Genomic DNA, 27,288 nt, shown 5'->3' on the forward strand with positions numbered 1-27,288 from the left:
AGGAGGAAAACGTGAGCATCTGCAAACTGGCAGTCGGATTTGCCATGAAAAAACGGGATTTGTGGTGTGAGGGTCTACAACTTTGGACTTTTAATGATTTGAGTTGTATTTTTCATTCTGGCAGCGACTTGATGTCACGGCCAATCACATCACCTGTTTTCTGGGTTGGGCCACGTGACGTCCACTAGCATATTCATTTTCAGTCGGCAGCAAGTGGCAAAATGGCTGCCTCCTGAGATGGATAAAAACCGGTAGATTTTGTTATTTAATGTTCCATCAACGCAATATCAATCATAATGCCATGTTTAGACTTGTGGGGCCGCTTAGAACCTATTGTAATGAGAAATAATCGGCTTGACTTCCTCTTTGAAATACATCAAGCGCCTACTAAATTTCATATTGCTATGTAAAACTTTGAGGGTAGAATTTTCAGAACTGAATTTTGGACTAAATAAAAATATAAACGATATAAACATTTGTTTTTACTCCCATTTTACATGAGCTGAACATAAAGATTCAAGACTTTGTGTGCCCTGCTAGCTTAATGCTAACAATGTACAAAGGCTACATTGACATGCTAACATTTAGCATCATAGTTTTAGAACCTTTAAGCAATGGATATTCAAACACGAACGGTGTAGCAACAAACAATATCGCAATACATGCGTATATTTTCTCCAGTGTCAAAAAAAGACTGATATCATTGCAATTATTGAGTCACTACGAAATCTTCATTTGTCTGACTGTATTGTATTGCTTCTCTGTGGCCAAGCTGGGCACAGCAGGAGCAGCACAATGAATTAGATTTCAGCATGAAATCAGTGTTGCACACACTGTTTAATAATGCTCAGAGACATGTTTAGTGTTCCTCTAGTGTTCCTCCTATGCCACACTTCTGCTACTTACACAGGCCCTGTTCTTTTCTCTATATAAATAAACCCACTTGATAACCCCGTGTAGGAGTTGGAGGCAACTTGGAGATGGCGCTTGGGTAGATGTTGTACGCACTTGGTAACATGGATGTAAATTGTATGTGTGTGTGTGTGGGTGTGGGTGTGGGTGTGTGTGGGTGTGGGTGTGTTTGGCCGTGATAAGATTTGATAAGATGATTATTCTCTGAAAATACACTGGGATGTAGGAAGGAGCAAATAATAGTCCATGAGGCATTGAGATAGCGGCGCGCACTCACTCCATGTGTGTTCGTGCGTGTGTGTGTGTGCGTGTGTGTGCGCGAGAGTGTGGGGGCGGCAGTGATGATGATTCAAGTCAGATTTCTCACAGGAACAGACACTTCACTGGAAGCAGAGGTACATTGCAGTTGGCCAGTGAAAAGGAATATTTTAACTTTTTTTTTTTTAATTCAGCCACCACTGATTGAGTAAAAAAAATTAACAGTGGATATTTACTTGATTTTTTATTTATTTCATTTTTGGGGAGGAGATACAACATGTCCCGAGTCGCCAGCCTGTCCAAACAGCGGCAGGAGAGGATGAGGGAGCTTAACCTGAGGGTGAGTTGCCGTCTCGAGCGTACGATGTTGGGGGGAAAAAAAAAAACAGAAAAAGTGAACTCTATTAGATATGACCACTAACTGTATGAATTTTTCTGTCTGCGTGTTACTTCCCCTTCTTCTTGGGTGCCACTGCAGTTTCCTGATTGTGACACACGCACACAGGGGCCCGCTCATACAGGCCTGCACCCATCATGCCTATCTAGTCATACTGAGCCGAGTAATGCTGCTTGTGTCTGTGGGTGTAGGTGTGTGTGTGTTTGCTTGTACACAGTGTGTCCGCTCTTACTGAGTAGTCGTTGCCATAGAAATGGCCGTGCGTGTGTGTGGTATCGCTCCTCTGTGTGAAAATCTCCAGGGCCACAAAAAGGTTGCAAAAATGTGTCGGTGCAGGTGTGAGGAATTTGGATTGTGATTGGGGGAAAAATGTTTAAAAATAATATATGTTTTTTTTTTATATTGTAGCTAACCTCCAGTTAAGGATGCTAATGTTGCTTATCATAACGCCTACACACACGCACACAAAATATTAAGTCCCAGTGTTGTAAAATCTCAAGTAAATATGCCTGTGTCTTTCTAAAATGTCGGCATTTCAGCCTACAAGAACTCCATTTGGAACTTGAGAAACATATAAAAAGCTGTCACGGTCACAAAAAAAGTGGCGAGTGGCTGCACAGGTCAATTATGTACCTCCTGCCAGCAAATGGAAGTGCATTTATTTTTGTAACTGTCGCTTCAAAGCATTTTGTTCAGCTCAAAATGTGCTCGCAGTCTGCTCACTGACTTCTGCATTTACAGTGTGACTATCATGAGATCGAAACACCCACCACCACCCCCCCCATCCGAACTGAGGAAATACTAATAGGAACACGTGCATAATTGTCGAAAACCCACTGGAGAAAAAAGAGACTATTAACCAATATTTTAACTGTGCAGACATGAGTAGTTTATTTGTCATGAATATATCCCCAGAATAAAGAGCGAGAGCGCATGAGGGAGCGAGAGAAAGCGGCCCGGGAGAGGGAGGCCCGCTACAACAACGGCCACCTCTTCACCTCCCTCACAGTGTCAGGAACTACGCTCTGCTCGGCCTGCAACAAGAGCATCACGGCCAAGGAGGCGCTCTGCTGTCCCAGTAAGTCTCGGCCAGTGCAAAATGGTGGCAGACGCCATCGAGTGCTACACCAAGTCATTTCCCAAGTTAAGCTCTGTTGTATTTCACTTGAAGTTCAATATATTTACGTTTCATCGTTAGAATTTTTTTGGTTTGAAACATTTGTTTTGCAGCAATTTTTATTTCACATTTGTGTGCAGTACATTTTAATTGAATCATTATTGAATTGCAGTTTTTTTTTAATTGCTCTATATTTAAGTGCAGTGCTAATGTCCACACTGCTTAATTTTACTGTGTCTTACAGTAATATTTTTGTTATTTGGGAAAATGAAACCACTTTTTCATTTTAATGACCGCTATAGTTTTTTTTTCGGTGGTGCTTGGTAAAATAAGTTGAAGAACCACTTACCAGGTGCTTATTTTTTTTCTTTTCTTAAGATTGATTCATATATATTTTTTAATTTTAAAATTCATTTTGTCTGATGGAATAACTTGTTAATTAATTTCTTGTAAATGCTATGACAATATTAGTAAAGTAAACAATCATACTTATCCATTAAACATTTTATTTAAATAATTGTTCAGTTCATTATACAGTCATTCGCTAAGGCACAAACACAAAGCGTTCCGAGATGCTGTTTGTAAGATGAACTGTTCCTAAATCGGGTATATATTACATTTCAATCTGTAAGGGTTAGCTTGACTTACTTACTTAAGTCCATCTTTCTAAAAACAGAAAATTAGTGCAAAACAATCAGTCCAAGCAAAATTGTGATGTTTTGGAAAAAATTGTGAACAAAAATATTGACGCTTGTTAATTACACATTTTTTTCCCCTAGCATGCAATGTGACCATCCATAACCGCTGCAGAGATGCTCTGCCCAACTGCGCCAAAGTCAAACAGCGGGTAAGGTGCCATTTTGTAATGTGTACTTGTGTATTTTTTTTTTTAATCTTGAAACTGCTGAATGTGTGGTTTTCTTTGATATTGAGATTTCCGTTTTTGTCGTCCACAGCAGCAGAAGACAGCCCTGATGCGCAATAACTCATCATTGCAGAATGTCGCACTGCGGACAAGAAGTGAGACAGTTTTTGCCATTCCTAATCCTATTTTATGAATTGTTATTGTTATTATTTGAAAAAGTACATTTTGGCTCATCTTCAATGTATAGACCCAGTAATGCGTGAGCGTCCCACATCGGCCATCTACCCTTCTGAGAGCCTCCGACATTCCCTTCTCGGATCTCGCCGAGGGCGTTCTGGCCTCACGCTATCCAAAAGTGTTTCCACGAACAACATTGCAGGGTGAGCAAGTTGTTAGCCACATTTGAGTTTTTTTAATTGGACTAGTGGAAAAACTTCAAGTGTTTTTTTTTTTTTTTTTTTTTTATTTAAAATGTATTTGTAAATTATTTATAATGTAAGTTTTTTTTCGACTAAGTAAAAAAAAAAATCTGCCACATAACTTAAAAATGCACAGTTTGAATATTTGGTTCAGAGTTTCTCGCTGAAGCTTCATAAGTGAAAAATCTGAAATGAAGTATCCGAATGAGTCTGCTGCAGGAACCTGAACGACGACTCTCCTCTGGGCTTGCGCCGGATCCTCTCCCAGTCCACGGACTCCCTCAGCTTCAGGAACAGGGCCATGTCGGTGGAGTCCCTCAACGACGACGGTACACGTGGTCGACTTTTGACTGTGAGGACCGCCGCTGAACCTCGGCTTTTATAAATTGATGTTCTCGCTCAAGGCGACTACTACTACACTTCCATCCTGGAGGAGATGGAGCTGGAAGGTGAAGACTTCAAGGCGGATTCGTGGAGCATGGCCGTGGACACGGATTACCTGCACGCGCATAGCAAAAATGTCATCAAGCGGCAGGATGTTATTTACGGTGAAGAGCGCTCACCCCACCCATCTGCGGTTGGCGAAAGAAGCCACAAAGCAAGCGTATGCTATTTTATGTCTCCGCCCAGAGTTGATCCAGACTGAGGTGCACCACATGCGCACGCTGCGCATCATGGAGCGGGTGTTCCGGCAGGGGCTGCTGGAGGAGCTGCAGCTGGACCCCAGCACCCTGCACGCCTTGTTCCCCTGCCTGGATCAGCTGATCGGCATCCACTCGCACTTCCTGGTGCAGCTGCTTCTGCGCCGCAATGCCAGCCTGCAGCCCAACTCTGACTTCAACTTCACCATACACCGGCTGGGCGACATACTGCTGGAGCAGGTGAGCTCCGTACACTTTTACTAAGCGCTGGATGCGGATTCCAGTCCTAGTTGGGTGTACCGGTCTGCTTAGAGGACCGAAAATGCCTCATTCCAAGGTACAGAAATAAGAAATATTTTTGCTTGCATTTAGATAAAATTTATGTGTGTGCGGATGCGTATGTGCGTGTGTCTTTTTTTTAATGCTGGTCAGCCTCGGTGTGTCCAGTTTTTCCCATGGTGACCAAAACTGGTTCCCTGGAAGTCAATTTTCATGTGTTACGTTCAAGGTTATTATGTTCAATGAAAACTGACGAAATAACCAAAACTAAATAAAAAAAAGAAAAAAAAGAAAAAACCTTTTAAATGAAATAAAAAGTGAGACTGCGTTTAAGAAAAATTAACTAACTGAATTACATTTTATGTTTATTAAAATTCATATTCACGGCTCAGCTTCAGAAAACAGGTCAGCCGTGATTGGTCGTGACCTGAGCCCTGAGCAGTTGTGATGTCATTTGCAGTCGACAGAAGTGACAAAATGGCCGCCCCCGTGGAGATGGCTAAAAACGGGCTTCAGCAAACGCAATATTCATCAGAATGCCTTGTTTCAACTAGTGGGTTTGCATGGAACATATTCTTGAAAAAAAAATGTTTGGGCTGACTTCCCCTTTAAGCTAACTCCTACTAATTATAATGAGAATGTCCTTTGTTTTCATCTTTGTCAATTTATATCAAACATGAGCTTTCAGGGTTAATTTTAAATGTATTTATTTATGTATTACTGTATGGCCGCACGGAAGAAGGAAGGTCAAACAGTTGTTTGGTACTTATAGTTTACTTTACTTTCTTAGACAATAATTAGTGCAAATAATAGAAAACACCATGCCCACATGCCTGGTGCAGTTTTTGGTTAGAGTTCCGGTCCCCCTCGATGACTATTTTTATGTCTTAATGTGTGTTTCTGTTTCCAGTTCTCCGGCCAGAGTGCAGACGACATGCAGAAGACCTATGCAGAGTTCTGCAGTCGCCACATGAAGGCGGTCAAGTTGTATAAGTCGCTGCTGGCCAGAGACAAGAGGTTTCAGTGCTTCATTCGGGTGAGAGGCAAAACTGACAAAAGAAAAGATAATGTGATTGGATAGCGAGATTGTGTTGCTATGTATGCAGCGCGTGAGTCGAGGACCCTGGCTGCGTTGCCATGGCATCCAGGAATGCATCTTGTTGGTGACTCAGCGCATATCCAAGTATCCCGTCCTCATTCAGCGTATTCTGGACAACACCGTCGGTGAATTGGCACGCTTTGGTGACGCTATCGGCACAGTTGTCGCATGACATCCACGATTCTATGGGATTACATTTGTTTTGTCTCACAGAAAATGAGGAGGAAGCATCCTCCATAGCCCAAGCTCTATCCATGGTCAGAGATCTTCTCAATTCAATAGATCAACAGGTATTCTCACATAAAAAACAAAAAACAAAAAAACAAACTCACGCACCTTTTTTTGATTGTGACGTGAGTGATTTCATGTCCCGGATGGCAGATGGAGGAGTTGGAGAAGACGCAGCGAATGCAGGAGATCCAGGCCAAGCTGGACCAGCGGGCCGAGACCCGGGTGAGGGACGGCGGACTTTTCAGGCCCGCCGAGCTGCTCCGCCGCAGACTTGTCTACGAGGGAACGCTGATGTGGAAAACCCCAGGATCCCGACTCAAAGGTGCAAAAAATATTTAGGACCACAGTGGAGTCGTTCTGCCCATTTTATATTGACTGTGGGTGAGCTGCATTCACTAGCGACTGGTCCAAAAAAACTAGCGAGCCGCCCCACCCCACCACTAGCGGTGCTCACCACATTATTGTACTTACATTGAAGACCAAAAAATATCATTACGATATCATATCAAATCCTGCCAGAGCCAAGCTTTTTTTTCTCCTTTGCTGGTTCTCATTGGGTATCCAGAAATAGAACCCAATTCAATTCATCTGTTGTAGCGTCTAGTCAACACCACGCTCAAAATGTCATTGTGGAGTAGTAAAGTCAACTAGTTGACTAGTAAACTAGTCTATACTACTGCAGACACTAACTTCAAACAGCAGGCTCTCTAAAACGCCACAATGTGACAGTATTGCTCTTCCGGCGCCCCCTCAATTCCCCGGCTGTCTTCAAATGGTGAGTTCTTCATTCTAGCTTCACCGCTACAATTGTTATGCTGACACTACAGCTTTAAAAACAAGACACTTGCACTTCCCTGGCACTCGCTCATTATCTTGATCTATATTTACACACATACAGTTGGATACAAGTCTTTTCAAAGTCTCACGTCTTGTCACCCCTCTAATAGCGCCGTCAAAACGAAGCGCCCTCCCTTAGAACCCGATGCGAGTGAGCTTTGAAGGGATCATTCGTACCCTCTACAATCTTCTTGGTACTGGCCTGTGTTGTTGTGGCCTTTTGCTCTCTTGGGAGGCAATCTAGGGAGTTGCTGCCAGGTCAAAGCGCTTTTTTGTCCCCACCGTGTGAAATTAAAACTGTAAGTGTCATAAAACGTTACTATTAACAGTGCAGGTCTGTTTTAAGCAACATTCTCTTAATTATCACTAACCAAATCTTGAACTTGGTTTCATCCGTGTAACTGCGGAACTTGAGGCAAGATTTTCCGATGATTTGATCAAGTTGGGTGGATGGAGACAGCAGAGGGGTCTTGAAGAGGAGGGGACTGAGAATAGAGCATTGAGGAACACCAGATTTGACTGAAGAGGGCCGGGAGATGGAAGTTTTGAATTAGCGTGACTGACCAGAGAGACTTGACCCAGGACAGATGTATTGCTGAAAAACCAATGGAACCGTCGCAGTGATTTTGTCTGGAATTAATAAAGCCTTGTGAAATTTAATCGATTGCATTTAGCTGCCTGGCAGTAAGTTCAGTTTCCTGTTCTAGGCTTTCCCCTTTGTACCCTTTCTGTAGTAGCATTACAAAAAAAAAAAAATGCAGAAAAGTCTGTTTTTGTGTAGATGTGCAGGTTTTACTGATGACGGACATCCTGGTGTTTCTTCAGGAGAAAGACCAGAGGTACATCTTTCCATGCCTGGTAAGCTACACAAAGACGTATTTGGGATGTGAAGATGTACGGCGAATGTATGGCGATCAAACTTGTCCATCTCCAGGACAAGCCCCCCGTGCTCTCCCTGCAGAACCTCATCGTGAGAGACATAGCTAACCAGGAGCGAGGCATGTTCCTCATCAGCGACTGCTCGCCGCCGGAGATGTACGAGGTGCACGCCGCCTCCAGGGAGGACAAGAACGCGTGGATACGGCAAATCCAGCGCACCGTCAGCAAGTTGGGGGATAGACCGAATACAGAACCACCGCGCATAAATAACGATAATACGAAGTTTGTTTATTCATATTTGCTCGTTGTCTGTGCTCAGGTGTCCATCACGGGAAGAGTTCCCCCTCATAGAGACGGAGCACAAGGCCCATCTGAGGAGACTCAAAGGTTTGTTTGACCCGAAATAAGCCAGCCAATCAACAAGCACGTTGGTTGATTGCTTGGTTGATTGTTGCCCGCTCGCAGCGGACCTTCAGCAGAAGGACAGGGAGATGCTGGAGCTCCTGCAGGAGAGGGTGACCCTGTTCTGCGAGCTGGCCCAGGTGACCAGTTGCCAGGATGACCTGGAGCCTCCCGTCACGCGCTACCTGTTCAGGGCGGACACCCCCCAAGCACCGCGGGCGGAGAAGTTCCTGCTGGATGCCACGGGCGAGGGTAAGATTATTTAAAAAAGAAAAAAGATATTATTACATCGCCAGTGGTGGCACTAGTTTGAATGCTGATGTTTCTTTGCAGTGGACCGACTGTGCGAGCTCCTGCTGGGCTCCAGCGTGGACGTCCCTCTCTTGTGCCATCATAACCACATGGACATGACAGACGCCAGTAATTTGTTTTCATTCTAAATTTGTTCAGCTATTTTCATCATTTCTTTGTATTTATTTTCTTTTCATACAATGCTTTTGCCTGCACGCAGGTGATCAGGATCTTCTCATCAATGGAGCGAATGAGTTGCCAGCGGCAAAGGTGAGCTTCAGTTTAATATACGCTCACTCACACCACAATATGAGGTACTTGCTAAATCTGTTCTACTATCTTTGTGTTGTACAGGAGGTCTGCCAGAGGCTGATGAATCTCAGCGTTTACCTCCATGCACTACAGGTGAGTTGCGTATACAGCCAACCACTTCCTTATTCTCTTCACACTGAGAGCAAACACTTCCTCATATGCGATAAAACCATTACATTTTAGTAAATAACAATTGTGTTTTCACAATAAAAGCGGCCCGCCCCTTCCTCCCAATACACTACATGACAGTATGGTTACTTCATATTCAACTACCACTTCCTCATAATCAACAACTTCCTCATGTTACATGATTATTTTCTATACAAAAATACATTAAAATTATTATATCTTCACAATATGAGAAACAACTTCCTCCTAATATGCTACAAAGACTATCTTTAATTTTTAATTCCGGTGGCACATTCAGCATCAAGAAATTGCAACCAGGCATGAACCAGGCCTGTGTAAGTCCACAATTCTCTTCCTGATATCTTGTCTGGTGTGTCGGAAGCTTCCAAAGACATGACATCATCACTTGGGTTTTCCCAATTCGTTTCAAGTCATCGTAATCTTACTGTATGTAAACTTCGGGCTTTGAAGAAAGTCATGAAATATTGTCAGTTCCAGCACTAAGCAAATAGTCATGATAATTAATTGTCATAATTAATAGTCATGATAAAAATAAATAAATAAATAAATAAAATGGAGGATGACCCAGAATGCGTGTCCCCTGCAGGCCGCTGTCATCAAGCAAGACTCCATCCTGGAGCTGCTGCTGCAGCAGGAGGATGCGGCGTCGCCGGCGTCGGCGGGTTCCTGGCGGCAGAACCGCGAGGCGGCCACTGGCGCCACCATCGGCGAGCTGGCCCTGCTGCAGAGGCAGCACAGCCTGCTGCAGGAGGAGCTGCTGAGGCTGCGCGACGCCGAGACTCGCTTCAAGGACAGCGAGAAGGCCCGGGCCAAGCTGGAGAAGCAGGTTCGACACATGAAGGGCTGCGGCGACGCGGCGTCCTCGCAGCAGCATGGGGAGCCGCCCGCTCAAGTAAGAAGACCTTTAAAGTTTTAAAACAGAAAGATGGCATTCTTTGTTGAGGTAAAAAAAAAAAAAAAGAAAGGGGTCGTAAAACCACTTGTTTTCATCCTAAAATATTTTGTTCTTGTTTTTCAAATGTTGCTATTCAAAATTAATTTCATTCTCATTAATCTTTCCTAATCAAATCAAGAAGAAAGTACAAATGTGTTTGTAAATTAGTTTATATTCATAATAAAATAATTATTAATTATTTTGTTTCTATTTGATTTTTTATATTTATCTATAATCGGCATTTTGACATCATTAGGTCATGTTTGATTAATTTTAAAGTAATTAAAAAAATGTACAGATATTAATTTTATAATAATTCATTCTCATTTTTACATTGTTTTATAATAAATTTTATTATACTAAATTGATTAACGATTTAATAAAATCCAAATAGTTAAACAATGATATGTCAATTAGTTTATTTTATTAATATATATAATAATTATTATCAGCATTTTTAGAATTTATTTTAATGTAATTAATATATAAATGTATCAGCAAAATTAATTTGAATAATAAAATGCTTATTTTATTTAAAGTTCATTTATGATGAATTAACCAATTATGGATAAACAAATCAATGTTTTGTAAAAACATTTTAACAATAAATCAATTAACCGGTTATTTAATGAGATGAAATAAAAAGTAACAATAAATATTGTGTATTGTACGTATTTCTGCATTACATGCTTTATTCACACACTAATTTGATACTTGTGCAGCCTGGACGGGAAGGCTTGAGTGCAAGTTCCCGGCGGGACAACGAGGCACACCAGTCAAACGTTCCTCAGGGAGGCAGCGACGAGGAGGTCAACATGACGTCTGATGACGATGATGATGTTGAAGAAGAAGAGGCGTCTGAAAGCTCCAGAGGTTGAACAACACACACATTACAGTTCAATGTTTGTTGGCCAATGCATAAAAAGGAAGTCGGCCATTTTGGTGTCAAGCGGCCATTTTGGGGTCATTTGTGCCCATTTCTAGGGGTCTTTCAAAGACCGACTAGTCCTACAGATATTGTCTGATTGTTACCAAAACAGACGGATTGAAGATGCTAAATTGTGTGCGGGGGAAAGTAGCTTAGTCGTAGTAGTTGTTGCTTGTGGGCGGAGCATGGCAGCAAAGTTTCATGAATTGCCATAAAACAGGCAACTCAACTTGTTGTCACTCGTCCTGCTTTTTCCCACCACAGATTTCCAAGAAATTCCTGAGGAGATCTGATCTTCCGCGAGCCAGCTAAGTGACCCTCACACACTCCAATAGAAAAGCCATCATGCCGTAATGTGCGTATCTACAGTATGTCTTGAATGAATTACGTAAGTTATTGATCCACTTTGCTTTCCCACTTAAATGCTTGTGTGTGTGTGCTGTTGTTTGCATGATTTACTTACTGAACTATAAGGGAGGAAAAAAACAAACATTCTAATAATTCACACTATTACACAGATGCGCTCAATAGTTGTGATTTGTGTGTTTATGTGTGTTATTTACTTGACATTTGAACTGAATCACATTTTCATTATACCTACAGGGTAATTTGAACGTATTTAGTACAGTTTTACCTCAATTTATAAGTGACCCAATCAAAAGTTTTTCAGGCCAATGCTCACAAGCTTAATGCTAGCGCACAATGCAAAATGCCATAGACGGGCTAATGAAACTAGCATCAATGTTGTGGTGTTATAACCCTTTAAGCGACAGATATTTGAACACAAAATGTACATCAAAACATATAGACAGATAATATAACAATGTTCATAGCTATATATTCTTTCTCATCTGTGAAAAACGACTACAATTACAGCAGCATACTGAGTAGTTGTGAGCATCTTTTTCGCGTATATGTGCCAATTATTACTGCCGCCTGGTGGCCAAGGCGCTCACATGAGAAGGAGCCACACAATGAATGCATGAAATCCTGATGCACAGGCTTAATCCCTTACATTCTGCTTCATTATGTTTTATAACAAAAAATAGTACGTGTTTTTTTTCTTGGCTGGAAATAAATAATAGCATTTCCATTCATTTCAATTGGGAAAGAGTTAATCAAGGAACCACTGTACTGATTTTCTGTGAATGTCAGCATTTTTGCACCAAAAAGCTACATCAGGAAGTAAAGAAGTATATATAAGATACAAATACATCTATATGATTTAATGTTTAGTATTTAAAAGGGCATCTAATCAGAAGTGTTGCCATGTGTTGCACGATTCTTGCACAATTTGTCATTCAGTGCAATAGACTCCAGTATTTCCTTTCAAAATCGTTTGACAATCTTCTGACTGAAAAAGCGCTCGGATTGTACTTTCCAAAATGTCTTTTCTGCTCTTCTGTCACACTTTTTTCTATCATTCACATTTGTTAACGAGGTAAACGCGGTTCTGGATACAAAATGTTTATTGTTATATGATGATGTTAACCTGAAAGCGATGCATACTTTTTGTCACATGGATTGTAAACACAGAATGATCAAATAAACTGCGGCAAATTATTAGAAACCGGTGTCAGTATGGCGCAGTGTACAATAATGAATCGATATTGTTATATTAATACGGAATGTATTGCTTCCTCATCAATAAACTTTTTCATACCACCAAAGTGGGATGTCAAGGTTCATGCCACGAAGAAAGCAGCACACAGACACTTATGCAGAGTCCCTCATCCTAATCCTACAGACAATGTCAGCCAAAAGATGTTTATTAATAACCCACAGGGGCCACAGAGGGGAATAACTGACATAGTCATAGCCCCCCAACAACCCCTTGTTGCCCTCCCCACCCTCCGTCAGTCCATATATACGCTTGGCGTTGCCACTGTACCCCTGCTCCCAGGAGACCCCCAATTATAGTCAGCGCAGGCCAGGTGATGGACTACAGTTACAAGGCAGGAATTTGCAGCCAGCGTCTGTTCTGTGTGTGCCGTCCGGGTGGACATCTCTCGCTCGCGGGGTCGCTTGTCGCAGACGCCTCAGTCACAATGCACTTTCGTGGCATGCTTTATTGCGTATCATTTCTATTCAAGCCTGTCGGAAGGCACGCGTCACATTTTTGATAGGCGATTTATTATAGGCTGAGCTCTGGTATTAACACAAGTAAAGAAACATGATGATTTGTTATGAAATATTATGCATATCGGGAAATAAAATATTATTTATAATACAAATAATTACTGTACATTCAATTACATTACATATGGCATGAGAACTGGGTGAATGAGAGTTAATACTGTCATTTAATTTTTAAAAAAATCCAATAAAGTGGTTATAAAATGTCGACGCACCCCTGTTCAAATGCCAGGTTTTTGTGACATTTTCATGCAATTTCAAAACTCTTATAACAGGGGATGCGGTGTGACTGCAAAAATGTCAGGAAAAGACGACTAGAACATCTTCATTTTATTCGGGGTTGATGAGAGGTGCTTAAAAAAAGGTGGCAGGTGTGTACCGATTCCCATTTAACATCCAACACAGCCACATCCCCAGGTTGTAAAAAAAAAGTTGCTGCATCTGTAACTCATGGTCACGGAATAACAATAAGAAAGCAACTAATGGCGTAACTAACTGTAAGTCACCGCAACTATACCTAAGTAATCAAATGTGATTTCAGTCTTATGAAAATCATGCCTGTATTTTAGTCAGTGTTTATTATTTAAGCCATGCAGGAAGTGAAGTCACTTTAGGGCACGTACACACGCAGACACACACAGTCTCACACGCACGCTTTCTCACTCATGTGCGCGCGCACACACTATCTCGCTCAAGTTTGTAGGCTGGTGTCGGACATGTTGTTGTTGACGTTGAGTCAGAGAGCGAGCGGCGGGGCTGCGGCATCACAGTATGTCGCAGTGCAAACTCACTGAGTGTCACACCAGATTAGAACAGACTTGTGCTCACTTGACGGCGCCAACAGCTGTGAGTCAACATGCTAAACTAGTAGCATTACTCAGGATTATGGACACACACACACACACACACACACGCACACGGTAACCTTTTCTTATTTCAACAAGAACAAGTCAGATGGTGCGTTGGGATGAAAAATACACCATGGGAGTGAGGGCAAATTGAAGCTACAATTACATTAAATGAAAAGACTAAGATCTTGTAAAGACTGACATATTTGTAACAAAAAATAGAACAATGAAAAAATTTAACTCATTCCCTGCCAAAGACGGCTATGCACGCCAAATATACATACACGCATACAACAACATACTTAAAATGTAATAAAAAAATTGAGTTCAGTCACATTTTAAAATTACTTTAATAATAAGTACAAATTGCTGGAATCATGCGGGCAAATTTAATCATGAAAAACACTAAGGGAAAGGAAAAGAGCAGGATGCTGCAAGTCAGGGTGTGTCCAAACGGAGGGTGCGTCCGTAGGGATGATGCTATAGTGGGGGCGTCCCCCTCCTCGGCCCCCCGTATAAAAGTCCACCCTCCATCTTGGTCAGAGTTTGGTGTCTCATCCCCGTCGCCAAGCTTGGGCATCCGTCACCTGTCCTTCTGTCTGTCCTTTCCTTCTCATCTCGTTATCCTCTCTGCTAAAGAAAAAAAAAAAAAAACGAATTAGCCAAAATGGAGGCCATCAAGAAGAAGATGCTGATGCTCAAGCTGGATAAGGAGAACGCTCTGGACCAGGCTGAGCAGGCGGAAGCCGACAAAAAAGCGGCAGAGGACAGAAGCAAACAGGTGGGCCGCTAAATCGACGCTCCTGAAATGTTTGTCTGCGGCAAATGCGCTTAAAAACAACACAAATGGCCGCCTGTGGTTTTCTCCCCACAGCACGAGGACGAGCTCCTGCAGATGCAGAAGAAGCTGAAGGGGACGGAAGACGAGCTGGACAAATACTCGGAGGCGCTCAAGGATGCTCAGGAGAAGCTGGAGGTGGCCGACAAGAAGGCCGCTGACGTGAGTGACGCTCACACACTCGCAATTTGTTGTTTTTCACCCAAATGAAAGTGAGCCAACGTTTTCTAATATGGTCATATCGCCCGATAAAAGCTGCCAGTGTAAATCAAGCCTCATCAAGCCACACTGTGCATTCCATTCTCCTCATGCTCTGGATGGAGAACCCCCCCCTCCCCCTCCGCCTCCCAAACACACACGCACACACACAGCTGTCGAGGGGATTCAGGGCCCCTGCTTGGGCCATGATGTCAGCCGCTAAACCTCGACTCGTAGCTTAACAATGGCCCCACTCCTTTTTAGGCGCACGCCTGTGTGAGCGCTACCTGATAGCGTCGAATGCTAGATGAGCCGGCACTATGCCTCATCTGCATCCAAATACAGGGGAGATAAAAAGTGTGCCCAAAATTAAAAAAGAAAAAATTGACCACGTTAAATCGCTCAAAAGTATACTGGAACAGCTGAACTTTATTTGTGGATAATCAAAAGGCACTTTAAACGATGGCAGGTGTGTGTTGAGAGTTTTGCTTCGCCAGTGCCAAGAGGGTGTGCACATTTTTGCAACGTCTTATCAGTTTTTACTTGGATTGTACAGGTTCTAGATCACATTAGTGGTATAAAAAGTTTTGACATGATTTATCTTGGTCTCATTTTTTTGGCATTTAAGCAGGGGCGGCGAGACTTTTCTTGTACTCGAGTATTAGAGTATTTTGAAAGGAAAAGTTCACTTCTAATATAATGTAGCGTTTATTTTCGCAAAATAATTAGGTTTGGATTTTAAATCAAATATATTGTCGTCTATTGTGTTTTCAAATATTTAGTATATAATGCATAAGATAATGTCAACAATATTTGTTTTTTTTTCATTCAAGCTATGAAGTAGCAATTATGTTTGCATTTCTTCCAAATATTTATTTTTATATTTCATACATTTTTTATATTTTAACTTTTTAGTTAATGTATAAATATGTATACATACAATTTGACATTGTGAGAGAAATGTAGTTTGAATATATTTATTAAAATGAGCAATCTTTATATTTTGAATATATTTCAAATAAAATGTATATATTGTACATTATGTTTTTTAGAATATACACAATAAAGTAGAATTAATGTATAAGATATCAAATGTGTATTTTTGGCATTTTATTTCTGGAAGATAAATGTGTTAATTGTTTGCATTTCATGGTACCTTTATTTTAACATATAAAAGAGATGTAACACAGATATATAAAGTGAACTGTTACCACTACTTGGCAACTGAGCGTTGGTGAGGCTTCATGGCCCCATTTTGTGTGACTCAGCCTGTACAATGTGTGCGTGTGAGTAGGCCGAGGCAGAGGTGGCCTCCCTGAACAGGCGCATCCAGCTGGTGGAGGAAGAGTTGGACCGAGCTCAGGAGAGGCTGGCCACCGCTCTGCAGAAACTGGAGGAGGCCGAGAAGGCGGCCGACGAGAGCGAAAGGTAATTGCCCACCCAACACTATGGGTGGGCTAACTGAAATGAACAAAGATGTGACGCCAAATTTAAACCACCACCCGATGTGATATCGCACCATATGTGCGCTAGCACTTAACGCAAACAGTATTTAGTTATTAAACCCACTTTTTGGCATTTACACACAACGGCAAGGTAGGCAAAATGGCCTTTTAGTAAACATGATGGACTAATGAAATGTAAGAACACCAAGATTCCAATGACGGCAACAAAGTGAAACTTTTGTTTCTCGTGTGCGCAGAGGCATGAAGGTGATCGAGAACAGGGCCCTGAAGGATGAGGAGAAGATGGAGCTCCAGGAGATCCAGCTGAAGGAGGCCAAGCACATCGCGGAGGACTCAGACCGCAAATACGAGGAGGTGAGTCGAACTTCCTGCCTCGGGTGCTGGACTTCCTGTGAGCAGGTGAGGCGTTAACCATGAGAATGTCGCGGGGCTGCAGGTGGCTCGTAAGCTGGTGATCGTGGAAGGTGAATTGGAGCGTACGGAGGAGAGAGCGGAGCTGGCTGAGGCGTGAGTGTCCCGTCACACGTTTACTTGTCGTTAATTGTCAAATTCTTGTTCATTTACTGTAAGTCTCAACCTTTGTGCAGTTTTTAAACTTGCTACACTGCTCTCTATCAAGCAAGGTATCTAGTTCCATACCAAGTTAGCTCCATACCTACCAACCCACCCAGTTAGCTTGCTACATCCCTTCCTATCAAGGTAGCTACCCTACACCAGTAGCACCTGCTACCTACCTTCCTAAGAAAATAGCTAGTTACCTTCTAAATTACCTCCCTTCTAACCCAAGTATCTAGTTACTTACCTTCCTACCTAGTGAGTGAGGTAACTTGCTACCTACCCATTTGTAGCTTGCTGTCTAGATACCTACCCTCCTATCTACTTAGTTTACTTGATAGCTACTTACCTAGTCAGCTTCTTACCTACACATATTCCTTGCTACTTACCTAACTTGCAAGGTAGCGCTCTACCTAGTTACCTACTTATCTGTCCATTAAGTTAGCTAGCTACCTACCTACTTAATTTGCTTGCTTACATTCTACCGACCTTATTAGTTAGGTTGCTACATTTCTACATACCTACCCGCCTAGCAAGTTAGCTTGTTACCTATCTACCTACCAAGTTAACTTGTCACCTACAAATTTCACCTACTACCGAAGCTCTGCCTACCTATATAGCTGCCTTGTCAACTTGTTACTTATTTCACCTGCTAGTTACCTACTTGCAAGCTACCTGCCTACCTGCTCCCTCCTTAGCTTGTTTCCTACCTGCCCATTCAGGTAGCGAACTCGCAAAATCTCTAATTAGCTTGGCACAATAGTAGAGAAGAATATGCGGGTAGTAGTTGTTTTCTATTACTGAATGTTCTGCAAATGAAATGACAGCACATGGAACATTTGATGTACATGTAATTCTTACACAGTACTTGTCTGTTGTCTTTTTGGTTTTGTTCAACTAAAATGCGCGCTCCAGTAAATGTGCCGAGCTGGAGGAGGAGCTGAAGAACGTCACCAACAACCTGAAGTCTCTGGAGGCTCAGGCGGAGAAGGTAAGCCAACACGACTCACAACACGAACATTTGACGCCATTACAACAAAGCAGAATTTTATGTGTGCGGTTTCACATGTTCACTGGAGGGAATTTGTCCACACAGTACTCCCAGAAGGAGGACAAATACGAGGAGGAGATCAAGATCCTGACAGATAAACTGAAAGAGGTGAGAAAGGCTGTATTTGCTACACTTAAAATCGCTTGAATAGATGGAAATGTTGATATGAACTGTTTTTGTGTTGATTAGGCTGAGACCAGAGCAGAGTTTGCTGAGAGGTCTGTGGCCAAACTGGAGAAGACTATTGATGATCTGGAAGGTAAGAAGGAGAGCAGGGGTGGTGATTATAATAATATAATACAAAGTAATTAAATAATTAAAAAAAAAAAGTATTTTATTTTGTTAAAAAAATCTGGAAAGCAGGTATCATGTTGTATTTTAAATAATATATATCAAATGTTGTTATTAAATATAAAATATAATGGATAACATCAGGGATGTGTAGATGGAATGATGGATATATTTATTTTTCTTAAAGTATTTTCAAGAAAATATTTCATTTAGTCATTTTCATATTCTTTTTTTATATTTAAAAATATGGTATTCGGTTAAAACATTAATTTGTATGCATTTTACTTCTGTAAATGATTTTTTATAAAAGACTAAATATTTAATTTTTAGTTTTGCTCATTTAAACATTTTCAAATAAAAAATATATATTTAAAAAAAAGTTATTCAGTTTAGCATTTTATGTACAAAAAAAATAAGGTAATAAGAATAATTTTTATTTTTTTTCCACACTTGGATGACATAAATCTTTGATTCTCCCCATCTGCAGTTGAGTAAAAGCATTCCACATTGCTTATGTTTCGTTCCCTTTTCCCAGACGAGTTGTACGCGCAGAAGCTTAAGTACAAAGCCATCAGCGAGGAACTGGACCACGCGCTCAATGACATGACCTCCATGTAAGACACACATGACATTGGCATTTTCACATTTTCATCCACACATTTGTAAACAATTGGGGGCTTTAAAACTTCTTTTGTGTTTTCTAGCTAAACACCCAGGAAGCCCTACTCCCCTCAAAATGTGCCCCTCCTCTTCCTCTTCTTCTTCTACGACATGTTGTTTCGAGCACTTTCACACCTTTTTGCAAAATTCCACCAAACAGTGTCGTTTTGGTCCCAGTCAAACCTTTTCTTTGTAATTCTTTGTAACGATATTAAAAACAAGAGGAAGGTCTTTTCATGCTTGCACTCGTGTTTAAAAGTAGAAAAATATCGAGAATAAATCAATTCCATGGGGTCCTTCAAAGATCTTGTACAGTGGTTCTCAAACTTTGTGCCACCTCAAAAAAACATTTAGTGTATCAGTCCTTAAAAGTATATTGAATATTATTTTTGGCCATCATAACTACCAGTATGCACAATTTGAATAGGAAATGTAAAAAAAATTAACTGCCTTTATATGGCTTTTTGCATATAGATTTCTTTTTTTTTAATTTACCTAAATACATATTTAAAAACAAACAGTTCATAAAGATCAAATGAAAATTTTGCATAAGGTCCATGAGAGAATCACTAATCTAGACCGCATTAAAATATAGTAAAACATCACAAAAGTGGAACAGTTGTGTAGTCCGACCCCAAATTTTCTGCCATTGTATTGATGATGATAACCATAGAACAGCAAATGGAATTTGTTGCAGGTCCGGACACGGGGCGAGCAAGTACAATATGAACAATACAGTTAACTAAATGTAAGTTATATGCACAATTAACAGATGCTAACGCAAATGTAGCATGCATCTTGCAGCACAGGATGAGTAGTTTCACTTTTTCATACACAAATAAAAATCACAAGTGTCCATGATCCACTAAGCTTCATGCTAACAACACATTTTTGCTATGTCAAAGGGTGAGTTGTTTTCTTTTACAATTTCATGAAAAGGCCAAACGTGACAAAGCATCGCCTGTACAGCTATTAAAGAAATTAATTACTTATTATGAGGGATGAAAATGTAATTTGGAAATTGTGGTTTCATTTCCACTCTCTTTAATTGCAGCTACAATTACACTAAATACGTAAAAAAAAAAAAAAAAAACAGTACGTAGTGAGCTTAAAATAACAACATACATGTATTTTAGATAGCAACATGCTTTCTGTGAGTTACATCACATGGAAAGAAAATTAGGCCATCTACAAAAATAATACAGAAAATAACACTCGTAAAATATACGTGATAATATTAGTGATAATTGCTATACAAAATGGCTGTGGCGGCCATGCTACTATAATGACAGGTGAGTTGAGGTAGGAATCCTTTTGGAATGGAAATTCGACATTGAGCTTTTTGTTGGGCATAAAATGCATGGAAAAATGGGTTTCCTTCTGCTGTTTTTTTCATTAGTATTTCCCATTAGAGGACAGCTCGATCTTATGCGACATCCACAGTGAGAATGCTGAAGATTGCCAAGTAAAAACAGTCTGTCCTTAGTTTCACCGCTCGCTGGTGCCCTCCTGTGGCCGACTCTATGAACTGCTACTCAGACGTCTTCGTAGCAACGATGCAGGTTTGCTCTCCGTGTCCTCCGCGTCGCTTTCACATTGTCTCTGTAGGGCATTTGGGGGGGGGGAAAGTGAGGGAAGAATGACTGTTACCACAGCTCAGTAGGGGACCTTCTCTGCCCTCTTCTTCTTGCAATGCCTGTCTTCCAGTAAAGCTCAGTGCTGCCCCCCACGTTGTGTGGCACGACGTGGTACTACACTGAAGACGTGCAACTCTAAATTGGGTTTAAAAGTAGATATAAATTCTGATACTTTATAAGGTGAATGTTCATAAGGAGTGTTGAAAATCTGCAATGTCGTGGGGGGATGTGAAGCATAATTCACAATACAGCGCAGGGACATTTTAAATGAATCATCACATCATGGTTGTATCATGATACTGTCATTATCTCTGGTTAAAATCATTGTCAATGAAAACCAAGCTTTATGATGCTTTTTTGTGACAACGCTCTTTTACTGGCTGCGGTGAGCTTGTCGAGATGTACCTAATGACGTGACTGCTCAGTGTGTTGATCTTTACCTCGGGGGCATCTGAGCTGCCTTTACACAACAGTTTTAAGCGGACCAGACGGTTGCAGATCCAAACCATGTTGTAGGACATCTGGAGGGACCAAAAGCACTCCGATGTATAAAATACTACAATAAGAGCAACGGGCGTACAAGAAAATACATGTACATGATGTACCTTCCACTTCCTTCTGGCGTTGAACTTCTTGAAGTTCTTCATGTTGATGGACGATCGATTCCTCTTAGCTTTCTGTTGGCGCGTCAGGGGCTGCAACAGAATAGATGAGTCAGCACACCAAAAAATAAAAATGACAGAAGAAGCATATATATATATATATGGATTGCGCTGACCTTGATCCATGGGTGAAGGAGACACTCCTCGGCTGTCAGTCTGTCGCTGCAACACACATTTTTGTGTAAAAACAAAACAAAATCATATATCCAAGTTAATCATTAAAAAAATTGACATACTGTACATATATTGAATGTGTTGCAACAAGACGATATTCCACACAAGAGTCCTACCTGGGATTCCTGACCAGAAGTTTCTGGATGAAGTCTTTTGCTGTGCAACTGGCGGTGCTGAAGCACTGCGTGTCGAACTCGTAGTCCACGGCCAGGACGTTCCTCAGCGTGTCTTCGTCTGTGTTGCCCTGGAAGGGCGACATGCCGCTCAAGCTGTGGACACGGCGCAGGGACGAGACTGTAAAACCACAACCCAGTCCCGTTCCCTGTTGGTCGAAAACGCTTCCAACTTACAGTATGTACGTAATGACGCCGATGCTCCTGAAGCGGGCGGAAAGAACACGAGAAAAGCGTCAAGGCGAGGGAAAATGCCTCAAGAATCGCATCGTGCAGGACACACAGTGTGCAAGGACAGGAAGTGCGCGGCATAATCACCACATATCGGCCGCTGTGCCCAGGGGTTCGCTGTTGATCACCTCCGGGGCTGGACACAAGACGGGACGAAAAGAATCATAACCTAAACGCTATTATTAGAATAAAAAAACAAACCCCTGCTCTATCGCGAGTTCCGGGTTCGCGGTCCCCCGAACTACTTTGTTCTGCCTCCTGTTTATGTTGGGTTTAATTCCACTGTCGGCCACTAGATGGTAGCACACTTTTATGTTTGACACTGTAAATTTGAAAGAAGAAGAGTGAAAACCGGGACATTTTCAAACTCGGACTAGGTTTTGTTGAAGATTTATTTAGTATGAAATCCTCTTCAATCCTGCTTGCTACGCCGACAGAAAGCGATGGCGGTAGGTTCATTTTATGATGTCCTTCTTTGGAACACACGACACATTGAGATTGACGTTTTAACAAAATGAAATTGTCATTTTAAAAATCGGATCCAAAACGCAAGCACTTTCCAATCCTTGCTAGTGGAATCCGCGTTCCATCCACCTTGAGGAGCAAGCTCGTAATCCAATTAGAGTGACACCATTAAAAATGGATTAAACAAAGCCAGGCTGGAGTCAGCCAAGTTTTACAAGTCAGCTCTGACATTGGGGGTGGCCATTTTGCACAAGAGTGTTTGTCTTATCTGTAAGTGCCATTTTTATTTTACAACATAAAAATAGTCATTAAAATGAGTGATGCTCACCAATGTACTGAGGTGTGCCACTGGTGCTCTTGTACTCCTCCCCGGGGAAAAATTGGTGGGCCAGACCAAAGTCAATGAGTTTGATTTTGGGAAGTGGCGATTCTTTGTCCGACAGCATAATGTTTTCTGGCTGCACGGAGAAATAATGAGGTCAACGTACGGTTATACGCGCAGCCTGTTGTCCACGCACATGCCAGACGTGCTACCTTGAGGTCGAAGTGGCCGATGTTCTTGCTGTGCATGAAGCCCAGCCCGTCCAGAATCTGCTTCATGAACTCGATGGCCTCGTCCTCCGTCAGCATCTCCTTCTCGGCGATGAAGTCAAACAGTTCGCCGCCGCTCACGCTGTTATACGTCCATAAAAGGTGAGTGGGATACACAAGATTTGTGGAACGCTACACGGATGCTGACTTTTCAGTATGGAACATTTATTATGGTACAGAGACCTACCAAGTTACCACCGGAATATTTTACCATTTTAACATAGCATACTTTGAGAGCCACCAACAAAACAGGACATCTCAAACGCACTTCTGAGTCGCAGCAGTTTTGAGTTTTGAGTTTACAGGACCGATTTTCGCCCAGCTCACGTGTATAACTTCTAAACATCTTGCTCAACTCACATCTCCAGGATGAGCACCACCTCCGAGCGACTCTCGAAGACGTCCTTAAGGGCGACGATGTTGGGGTGGTGCAGGGCCTGGATGACCTCCACCTCCTTCTCCACGCGGCTCCGTTCCAGGCCCAGAAGGCTGCACGGGGTCTTGCGCAGCTTCAAGAACTTGCCCGCCCAGTACGTTCCCGTGGCCAGCTCGCGGACCCGGCGGACTTCACCGAAATGGCCGCTGTGTAGGAGGAGAGAAGTTACAGAGATCGCCAAGTTTGAGGTAGAGAAAAATGCTAAAGGGATCCCACAAGGCTACGTTAATGGGCCCCTTGTATTTAGCTTTAACACCATTTCAAAATTGAATCAGTGTCCGCATTCCTACCTCCCCAGTATTTCCCCAATCTCGTAGAAGTCCGCCACGTTCTCAGGCTTGAACACGGCCATGTCGACTCACTTCACACGGGTTCGTTCTTCGTCTTTGTCCGTGCAATGTTAGTTTATATTAAACCAAAAGTGGCGCATGATCATCCACCACGTCTGCACCTGAACAAAAACCAGCACCCAATATTTTTATGACAAAGCTATACTAAAATAACAGCACTGGTAATTGCCTAAATCTTTTTTGATGCTAAAATATCATTATTATTGCTACCCATGAGTTTTCACATTCATTGTTTTTAAAAAGAAAAGCTAAAAAAAAATTGTAGAGCGAAATTAGGGATGTTTCTTGATTGAGAATATTACAATTTATTTAATTGCATTCAGAATAGAGACATTTGTTAATTTGGATATCAAAAAAATGAGTTCACTTTGAAATTCCATTAAAATGATAAAATATGAAACTGTGTTCTACCGATAATACCATCGATGAATCGGATAAAAAAAATATTTGCATTATTAAAGTGCGTATATGTGAGGTGCATTTATCATTTTTGTCCACTTGGAGTCACCCTCTTCCCATTCTACTGTAGTACCCGTGACTGAATGTGTGTGTGGCTATAAAAGGCGGGGCCTCGCCTGGTGAGTGACGTGAACGTCGGTGAATGGGTGTCGAGTTGGCTGGCTGTTAACTGGCTAACCCGTTAACCGCTCTGCACGGTGAGTGACTTTGCGTGACTTGCAGCCATCCACAGCTCGCGTATGACAATCGATTAAAGTAATTCCATCACTAGTTGCAGCACTACATCGAGAAAAAAAAAAAAAAAAAGTCGTCATTGAAACGCTTCCTGATGCTGGACGGTGACACACAACTTTTGTTGTCTCTTTCCTTAACCTTAAAGTGTGAGGACATCAGTTGTGTTCCACTTCCACTTTCTGGCTAACTTCCCTGGTTGCGGCATACAGCTACAGTTAAAAGCATCCAAGCTGTACTGTATTAGCCCTGTGCTTATTTGCACAGCATGCAAAACAAAAAGACAGGATGTTTATTTAACTCGGAATAACAGCACAGAGCCCGTATTAGGGGAGTTGTTTTCGATGACCATGACTATCTCATTAGCTTCACTTCAAGCTTGTCATGTGTTAACCATGAACTTCCACGTTTCCAAAGCAGTTACTTTCAAACCTTTCTCATGTTTCGTTTTTGTATCTGGCGTGCTCTGTTGAAATCCAGTAAATCAAGGAGTGGCCAGTCTCCAGGGAATGACACGCGCGTACATAAGTTGAATTCATTTGAAAGCATGCTGCGCATTCATTTCCTCTGAGGCGTTAGTCACCGAATTGCTTTTGTTTTATTGCGTCAACTTTTTCTTCAGGCAAGTAAGTGGCGACGCATTCCAGAAAACTGGGAAATTTCCCACGCCGTGCTAGGACATGCTGCCAAGTTGTAATTCCGGCTAAACAACTCAGATTACAATCGTCAATAAATTGATTGTTTAGAATTTGCTCAACAGTGGGAAATCTGTGGTCGATTAATCGTCTCTTGAAGCCACTGAGCCAAAAGTGGATATCAGGACAGAGAAAGAGCACTTATGTCTTAAAAAAAAAAAGGTTAATTTTGTTTTAAATGATAAAAAAAATGAATCATTTATTTAAAGACATTTCAATGGGAGATTGTCTTTCTGACTGTTCTGAACTCCTGTTTTCACACTAGCATCACATTGAGCTGAATAATGCCGCCCACTTGACCAGAGCGGCCGGCCTACAGGGTTGGCATGTGGCACCCCTGCTGTGAACCCGTCAAACTATAATGAGCAGGCTGTCATTTTCACTGTCCTTCCAAATCATCATTAGCCCAGTGTTAAATCGTATTATTTGATGTATTTTGGCGTTGATAACGCGATAATTAGTCATACTCACCCACTTCAAGATCCTCAACATGCACGAAAATCCACGAATATTATGCGAGCCTGTGTACCCTGGTGAAAACGTATTCATTTTACAAGTCCGTAACACGACTCCAGCAAAACTCACAAAACTGTCACACGGAATTGAACAGGAAGTCGGTTAAAGCTGCCATGTGTGTTTTCCAAGGCTTTGACAAACTCCAACAAATATTGCCCAAATGGAAGCAGACATACTAGACAGATGGGTGATGCTGAATGATGACTTTTTTGCCATTAAAAAGGGGGTGCAAGTGCCCCGGGAACGTTAGAAAAAAATGCCACATCAGTTTCAGCAACAACATGTAATTGGCTGGACATTTCTATCATGACAATACACACAAAAAAGCTTCCATGACCAATGACTAGTTGAACAGGAAGGCAGTAGTGCTTTTGGGTTAGGTTTTAAAGGATTTGCAGTGAGTTTATCCCCACCTTGAAGTTTTAATATTAGCCATATTTTATTCATCATTTTCAGGTATCTCAATATTGCTTTGTTTGGCTTCAACTGGCATAAATATGGGAGGAAAATATTTATTTTAGGGGAGTCTATGAACAGGTAGCCATTGTGACATGTGCGCAATATAACGTAACACTGACACTCTGTATGTTCTTAAACAGGAAAACACATGTTTAAAAGTGAAAATATTCCAACATTTGTGTGTAGTGTCTGAACATGTCCATCCTGTATATGTCAACCTGTTGTGACATGTCGAGGAAATGGGCGCTATACAAATAAGACCACTTGATTTTAAATAAGACTATGGTTGCCACAAAAATATAAAGCGGCGAATATTTCGATAGAGCACCGAGTGCTGGTATGCGGGGTAGGGAGCTTACTCACCCGGCGGGAGGTGCGTTGCTCTAGGCTGCGGTTCCGTGTGAATGCTCGCAGTGTGAATGCTCGCAGCGTCAACTGTCAACCTCACGACGTTGAACGACGTAGCCTGGGAATGCGGAAACGACTCGCACGTCGCTGATGTCATGTCCGAATTACCGTCACAGCACACGGGACTTTTCGGTTCCTAACGTCGACGAACTGGGGGGAGGGAGGGAGGTGGGGCTCATTCACGGCGCATCCCACTAAGGGAATGTTGAGGCCCCGCTGCCGTTTTTCATTTCTGAGTTATTTCGCTTATTTCACCGATGAACACGTCAATTTTTAAATGCATTTTTTTGTCAAGTGCGCATGAACGAACGACGCGCGCTTTCACAATAAAACCGGAACTTCTTCAAAAGAGCGCTGTTAAAGTGACACTGTAAAAAAGGAAACATTACACAAAACAACAAACCACGTCTATGGAGGATTATGTAATGGATAAAATGAAGAAACAATTTATGAAAAACTGGTTGAATTGATTTTGTGGTTAAAAACACACTTGCAGTTTAGATGAGTGAGTGTTCACCAAGTACTTAAGGTTGATTTATATTTGGTAATAAAGAACAATAGAAACAAGTACACAAACAAAACCAATCAGATCCAGGTTTAGTAAAAAAAAACACCTTGTTTTCAAAACTGAGTTGAATATACAGTTCCAAACAGTAGTAACTGCCACTGTAATTGTTCTCTCATTTGCTGCAGACATGTAATCACTGGCACACCGTTCACCCCCCAATATGGGTTATTAAGCTTGTCAGACCTCCTGCGCCCACTTAAACCCCTTACAGACCCTCCCACCCCTCCTGTCTGACCCCC

At 41.8% G+C, this 27,288-nt stretch overlaps 3 protein-coding genes across 5 annotated transcripts; 2 read left to right on the forward strand and 1 right to left on the reverse strand.

Annotated features, from left to right (window-relative positions):
- Positions 1 to 1,249: 1,249 nt before the first annotated feature.
- On the forward strand, positions 1,250 to 12,521 carry arhgef2a (Rho guanine nucleotide exchange factor (GEF) 2a). The gene is made up of 22 exons (XM_086014051.1): positions 1,250 to 1,510; positions 2,483 to 2,645; positions 3,464 to 3,531; positions 3,641 to 3,704; positions 3,797 to 3,929; positions 4,188 to 4,297; positions 4,373 to 4,516; positions 4,599 to 4,849; positions 5,799 to 5,924; positions 5,995 to 6,112; positions 6,201 to 6,277; positions 6,369 to 6,540; positions 7,837 to 7,913; positions 7,990 to 8,162; positions 8,254 to 8,321; positions 8,400 to 8,588; positions 8,670 to 8,756; positions 8,848 to 8,897; positions 8,982 to 9,032; positions 9,676 to 9,981; positions 10,746 to 10,896; positions 11,216 to 12,521. The coding sequence occupies exons 1-22, from the start codon at positions 1,448 to 1,450 to the stop codon at positions 11,242 to 11,244; spliced, it is 2,670 nt and encodes an 889-aa protein (XP_085870177.1). The 5' UTR covers positions 1,250 to 1,447; the 3' UTR covers positions 11,245 to 12,521.
- Positions 12,522 to 12,775: 254 nt separating this feature from the next.
- Positions 12,776 to 19,225, forward strand: LOC147132127 (tropomyosin alpha-1 chain-like). 2 transcript variants are annotated; one of them, XM_086014070.1, is made up of 10 exons: positions 12,776 to 14,716; positions 14,810 to 14,935; positions 16,266 to 16,399; positions 16,674 to 16,791; positions 16,874 to 16,944; positions 17,908 to 17,983; positions 18,089 to 18,151; positions 18,233 to 18,302; positions 18,870 to 18,948; positions 19,039 to 19,225. In XM_086014070.1, exons 1-10 carry the CDS (start codon positions 14,603 to 14,605, stop codon positions 19,040 to 19,042), a joined length of 855 nt encoding a protein of 284 aa, XP_085870196.1. In that variant the 5' UTR covers positions 12,776 to 14,602; the 3' UTR covers positions 19,043 to 19,225. The 2 variants fall into 2 exon arrangements, with proteins under 2 accessions (XP_085870196.1, XP_085870197.1); XM_086014071.1 differs by lacking the exon at positions 19,039 to 19,225 and having other exon boundaries at positions 18,870 to 18,952.
- On the reverse strand, positions 18,748 to 27,277 carry LOC147132128 (death-associated protein kinase 2). 2 transcript variants are annotated; one of them, XM_086014068.1, is made up of 13 exons: positions 26,437 to 27,277; positions 25,570 to 25,628; positions 23,654 to 23,814; positions 23,288 to 23,509; positions 22,871 to 23,009; positions 22,665 to 22,794; positions 21,959 to 22,007; positions 21,818 to 21,844; positions 21,584 to 21,736; positions 21,410 to 21,455; positions 21,237 to 21,326; positions 21,072 to 21,152; positions 18,748 to 20,596 (listed from the first exon to the last, which is right to left on the reverse strand). In XM_086014068.1, exons 3-13 carry the CDS (start codon positions 23,713 to 23,715, stop codon positions 20,516 to 20,518), a joined length of 1,080 nt encoding a protein of 359 aa, XP_085870194.1. In that variant the 5' UTR covers positions 23,716 to 23,814; positions 25,570 to 25,628; positions 26,437 to 27,277; the 3' UTR covers positions 18,748 to 20,515. The 2 variants fall into 2 exon arrangements, with proteins under 2 accessions (XP_085870194.1, XP_085870192.1); XM_086014066.1 differs by lacking the exon at positions 25,570 to 25,628.
- Between the last annotated feature and the right edge of the window lie 11 nt (positions 27,278 to 27,288).

Source organism: Filicampus tigris, chromosome 18, assembly GCF_054856515.1.
Source record: "Filicampus tigris isolate MCC_2025a chromosome 18, RoL_Ftig_1.0, whole genome shotgun sequence".
Lineage (NCBI taxonomy): Eukaryota > Metazoa > Chordata > Actinopteri > Syngnathiformes > Syngnathidae > Filicampus > Filicampus tigris.

Bases quoted from the DNA above. Each gene is read 5' to 3' on its own strand.
- arhgef2a (XM_086014051.1), top strand. From the start codon at position 1,448: ATGTCCCGAGTCGCCAGCCTGTCCAAACAGCGGCAGGAGAGGATGAGG. The intron at 2,646-3,463 runs GTAAGTCTCGGC...TTTTTCCCCTAG, and splicing joins GGAGGCGCTCTGCTGTCCCA to CATGCAATGTGACCATCCAT. The intron at 5,925-5,994 runs GTGAGAGGCAAA...CTATGTATGCAG, and splicing joins GGTTTCAGTGCTTCATTCGG to CGCGTGAGTCGAGGACCCTG.
- LOC147132127 (XM_086014070.1), top strand. From the start codon at position 14,603: ATGGAGGCCATCAAGAAGAAGATGCTGATGCTCAAGCTGGATAAGGAG. The intron at 14,717-14,809 runs GTGGGCCGCTAA...TTCTCCCCACAG, and splicing joins CAGAGGACAGAAGCAAACAG to CACGAGGACGAGCTCCTGCA. The intron at 14,936-16,265 runs GTGAGTGACGCT...GCGTGTGAGTAG, and splicing joins CCGACAAGAAGGCCGCTGAC to GCCGAGGCAGAGGTGGCCTC.
- LOC147132128 (XM_086014066.1), bottom strand. From the start codon at position 23,715: ATGGCCGTGTTCAAGCCTGAGAACGTGGCGGACTTCTACGAGATTGGG. The intron at 23,010-23,287 runs GTGAGTTGAGCA...GACGTATAACAG, and splicing joins GTGGTGCTCATCCTGGAGAT to CGTGAGCGGCGGCGAACTGT. The intron at 22,008-22,664 runs GTGAGCATCACT...TCTTGTGTCCAG, and splicing joins TGGCACACCTCAGTACATTG to CCCCGGAGGTGATCAACAGC.